This window comes from Sinocyclocheilus grahami, unplaced genomic scaffold (assembly GCF_001515645.1).
Source record: "Sinocyclocheilus grahami isolate Dianchi unplaced genomic scaffold, SAMN03320097.WGS_v1.1 scaffold664.1, whole genome shotgun sequence".
Taxonomy (NCBI): Eukaryota; Metazoa; Chordata; class Actinopteri; order Cypriniformes; family Cyprinidae; genus Sinocyclocheilus; species Sinocyclocheilus grahami.
In genome coordinates this window covers 208,655-213,225 of record NW_015505843.1, presented here as the reverse complement: position 1 = coordinate 213,225, position 4,571 = coordinate 208,655, and the positions used below count along the sequence as shown (strand labels likewise).

The window sequence follows — 4,571 nt, the reverse complement described above, 5'->3', positions numbered from 1 at the left end:
AACGATGGTGCCTGGATCAGTGAGCTGTGCCTCGGGCCGATGACGTCACTTCCAGGGAGGCATACCCAGGCCTGTTGTACACGCCCCCGTCCCGTGACTCCACCCCCATGTCAAAACAGTGCCAGAAAGCGAGACGCGCAGAAACGTGAAGCGCAAAGGAAAAACGGTATCGCAAACTCAAACTTGACTGAAACGCAAATAAATTAGTAGATATGGCCATGGAAAATATGTATTGCAAAATCATTGCTTTTGTGCTGTTTAATTTATATTTAGCAATTCTTTATTTTTGTTTGCAAAACTTATTTTTTTCTCACAATACTTCATTTTCTTTTGCAATTCTTTATTTTTGTTTGCAAAAAACATTTATTTTTTCTCAATACTTTTATTTTCGTTTGCAAAACTTTATTTTCTTTTGCAAAACTTTATTATTTTGCATATATAAGTGGCATTATATTGACTCCATAGACTGCAGTCCATAGACTTTTTTCAGTCCTACAGTACATCTCTACAGTAAGTTATAAGCAGACACACCACTCAAACTTTCTAAAAGAGACTTATTAAAGAATGAGCAAAGCTTGAAGATTTCACTCCACAGAGTTTGTGGCTCAGCGAATAAATCCCCAAGGACTTCAGTCGTACAGAGAAAGCTTTCAAAGGCCGAAGGAGAATTTTCAAAAGCCAAGCCTAGACAAACATGCAGAGACAACATTGTTGGTCCATGCTAGCTTTGACTTGAAAAAGGCATAAAAGCGAAATGCAAAATTGACTAATTTGCAAATAAACACGTACAATTTGTGCACCAGCTCATCTTCATATCTGAACTACTGGTTCAATGCCTCGAAATGTCAGTATTCAAGGTAAAAATAGATTGATTGGTTAGATTACGTTTCCAAACAGAAAGAAAGTTTTTAAAACAAAAATGCCTACCTCATAAATTGAAATAGCGATTAGATATGAGAATTGGAGACGTGCAGATGTGCTTCTGTTTGTTCGGTGAACGCCGGGGTAACTGCTGTTTCGTGTAGGTGTGACATACACGTGAAGTATTGAAGAAATAACAGTCTGAGAACACACAACTGCCACAAGAATAATTGCTCAGAGTTATAAAGTAACTGCAGAACATCTGTTGTGTTCATTAAAATGCATTATGGCTATGAGCTCCACTGAGACTTTCAAATTAAGAGTCCTAATTAAATTGGTAAGAGGGAGAGACGAGAAATGAATGACGGTTCTGGATTTTCATTCAGGATTAATGACTCTGTTTATTGAGTCCATTATTGGCTGAGTTGACTGTCAGTGGGCTAAGCCCCGCCTTCTGCCACCACAGTAGCCAATGGGCTGCGGTGAGTCACAGATGGGATGCGGGGGGAGGGTGTGCCTTACTCCAGTGAGCATTAATTCTGTATATAATAGCAGTGGAAATGGAACAGTAACCAGCAGACTTCAGCGCATGTCACAGAAGATTGTGGCATTGAGCCAGGATACATATTGTGTCTCTTTCAATCTGCCTTCTTATATCTTTACATTCTCCTTCTGTACCATCCACTGAATATCTGTCCTTTATTATTATTTTTTGTTATCCTTCTCCACTGTCTGCCTTTCTGCTGTACAGCTGCCATACAGCTTTATGTCCCTTTCCAACACTAAAGCATCTAAGAGTGCACACTTAAAATATATAGAATTTATCTAAAATAGTAGGCTATACATATTTTTTGTATTATTTTAAATACTATAATTTGTTTAATAATGTTTTGAAATGTATTTAAGTGAAAGTGAAAGTGATGTGAGGCCAAGTATGGTGTCCCATACTCGGAATTTGTGCTCTGCATTTATCTCATCCAAGTGCGTGCACACACACACACACACACACACACACACACACACACACACACACACACACACACACACACACACACACACACACACACACACACACGCACACACACACACACACACACGGCGCAGTGGGCAGCCATTTTTGCTGCGGCGCCCATGGAGCAGTTTGGGGTTGCTCAAGGGTCTCACCTCAGTCGTGGTATTGAAGGTGGAATAGAGCACTGGTCATTCACTCCCCCCACCTACAATTCCTGCAGGTACCAAGACTCGAACCCGCAACCTTTGGGTTACAAGTCCGACTCTAGCCATTAGGCCATGACTGCCTATTTATTTAAACGATTTCAAATGTTTAAATTATTTTATACATTTAACCAAAGAGCAAAATTGCATAATTTATTTCTTGCTCTATTGGCAAGTATTTATTAAGCATAAAATCATTTTAAGCATAAATGTAATACAAGTAATATAATGTAAATGAAAATATAAATGTAATATTCATGTTTAAAACAAGAAAAACTAATCAACTTATTTCAATATATATTCTCTTAAAACAAGCATGCACACTTCAGTTCATTTTTTAGACCAGTGTATCTCTCTATCTGAGATTTACACACTGCAAAAATATTTGATATATAACTTATATAAAATAGTAATGTAATTATTTATAACAAATATATACATTACTAATATATATATTGTATAATCATATAACTTCTGTTTAATAATTTAGTTTTGCTTTAAAACATATTTAAATGCTTTTTAAACAATTTAATATTTTATAAATTTAACCGAGAACCAAGAATTGTTTTCATGTGTGTGTGTGTGTATAATTTTACTATATAGCAGATGTATTCCCATAACATAAATCTAACAAGATAAAAGGACAATTATTGTTAAAATATCTAACATTTTTTTGTTAGATATTTTTTTGTTTTTAAAAACTTCACATACATTCCTGTAAAAGACAAAAATATTGAATCAACATCTCAAAGCAGACGGTGCCATTCCAGTGACTGTGTTATATATTCTTTAATCCTACCTCTCTTTTTATTCATAGGTCACACGATAGCAAGAACATGGCTGCCCTACCAAGAGGTCAAATGCTCCTTACCAACCCCTAATGGAAAAGGAGACCCTCTTGTTTAAGACACTGACATCACAGAGGATTCCGTACATGTGAAAGATGGACAAACTCATGGCTGCTTGCTTTGACAGAAGATATGAGGATGGAGAAGGATCTCTGTATAAACCTGAAGTTTGACCGAAGATGCTGGACTCACAGGTGCTCATGTGAGAGACTGCTTCTGTCAGCTGAAAGTGACTTTTTGGATTTCCACTGGCTCTCTTGAGTGTATGTGTGTGCATTTGTGAGACGGATTATAGTATGTGGGACTTGTAGGACAAACTGTGGACAGTTCAGACCTGTCTGAGAGCTTGTGTGTCTGTGTGTAAGTGTGTGTTAGTCAGGTTGATGATGATGAGACGGTAGTTCAACACTGTTTATCCACTTTCCAGCACACAGCAAACTTTCTATTCATGAGTAGGGTGGGGATTGCTCTGAATGTGTGATTCACAAGTTATTATCAATTTGCTCTTTTGGGTTAAGTCATTACCCTGAAAATGTTTCCTTTAAGTCATTTTACACTTCTAATTATGGTTGCTGAATAGGATCATAACAACAAATCAAAAATTCAAGGGCAATTTTCTTTGGACTAGATAAGATCATATGAAGTTGTTTTCCATTTTCTGGTCTTTTACTGTAAGTGTAAGATGGAATTCAAGAGAGAAACATTTATTAAGCTTTCTTCCACAAATGCAAAGTAGAAATGCAAGTGATGTAGTCAACAGTAAAACAATGGTAAACTGCAGTAAAATACAGCTCCTCTTTGATGTAAAAGTTTACGTAATGTGAGCTTTACAGATGCAATCCCCTTCAAAAAAAACATTTAAAACTGACAGCTGGTTAAAAATATCTATGTTTCTCTGTAAAATGATCCACAAACCACTTAAAGGTGCACTAAGTATTTTTACTGGATTTAACACCTAAATAAATTAATACTGATAAATATGGTTAAAATTGTGATTACTTAATAGAAGCTGTTTTATTCTACAAAGGGCAACAGACCCTCATGGGGACCACCATGTTGAGATCACATGACTTGCAGAATAAAACTCATTGGCAGCTCCTCATTACCAGACACTGCTGGTTTCAGACTAAATTAAAGGAGTAGTTCACAAAAAAAACTAAAAAAACCTTCTGTGTAATGCTACAGTACATCTATGCCACTAGGTGCAGTATAAGATTCCTGTAAGTTACTTTTAGCACTTTTAAACAAGGAACTATCTTGCTTTTAACTTTGTTTTCTGTTTTAACTGTGAACCTCTGAAAAGTACTCTGTGAAGTTCTGAAAACAATCTAGCAATGTGCTGACTGAGATAATGAACACGGTTAAAGATAAGCTCAGATGTGAAGAGACATAACTCGTGCCCAATACTGCAATGTAATAAAGTTTGAAATAGAATCAGCTCCACCATTCATCATTGGTTTTCTAATCTCAATGAGTTCCTCCACAGACTCTAACCTAACCTAAACTTGAATTCTGAACTCTAATCGGTACTTCTGTTCGTCCTTGCTGAACGTTACCTTTTCCAGGGTTGGATCAACTTCCAGAAAGGACGCTGTCCATTGTGTCTTTATCTCTGTATGTCTTTCTCAGGGCTCTGGTGGCTTGTGA

The 4,571-nt window shown here is 36.7% G+C and overlaps 1 protein-coding gene across 1 annotated transcript in view; it reads left to right on the top strand.

Moving 5' to 3' along the window:
• LOC107558879 (protein FAM19A4-like) overlaps nt 1–4,571 on the top strand; it is a 33,291-nt gene extending 28,720 nt beyond the window's left edge. The window contains exon 5 of the mRNA XM_016242572.1: nt 4,554–4,571. Within this exon, the coding sequence (XP_016098058.1) occupies nt 4,554–4,571 (18 nt within the window). The remainder of the gene's footprint in view (nt 1–4,553) is intronic.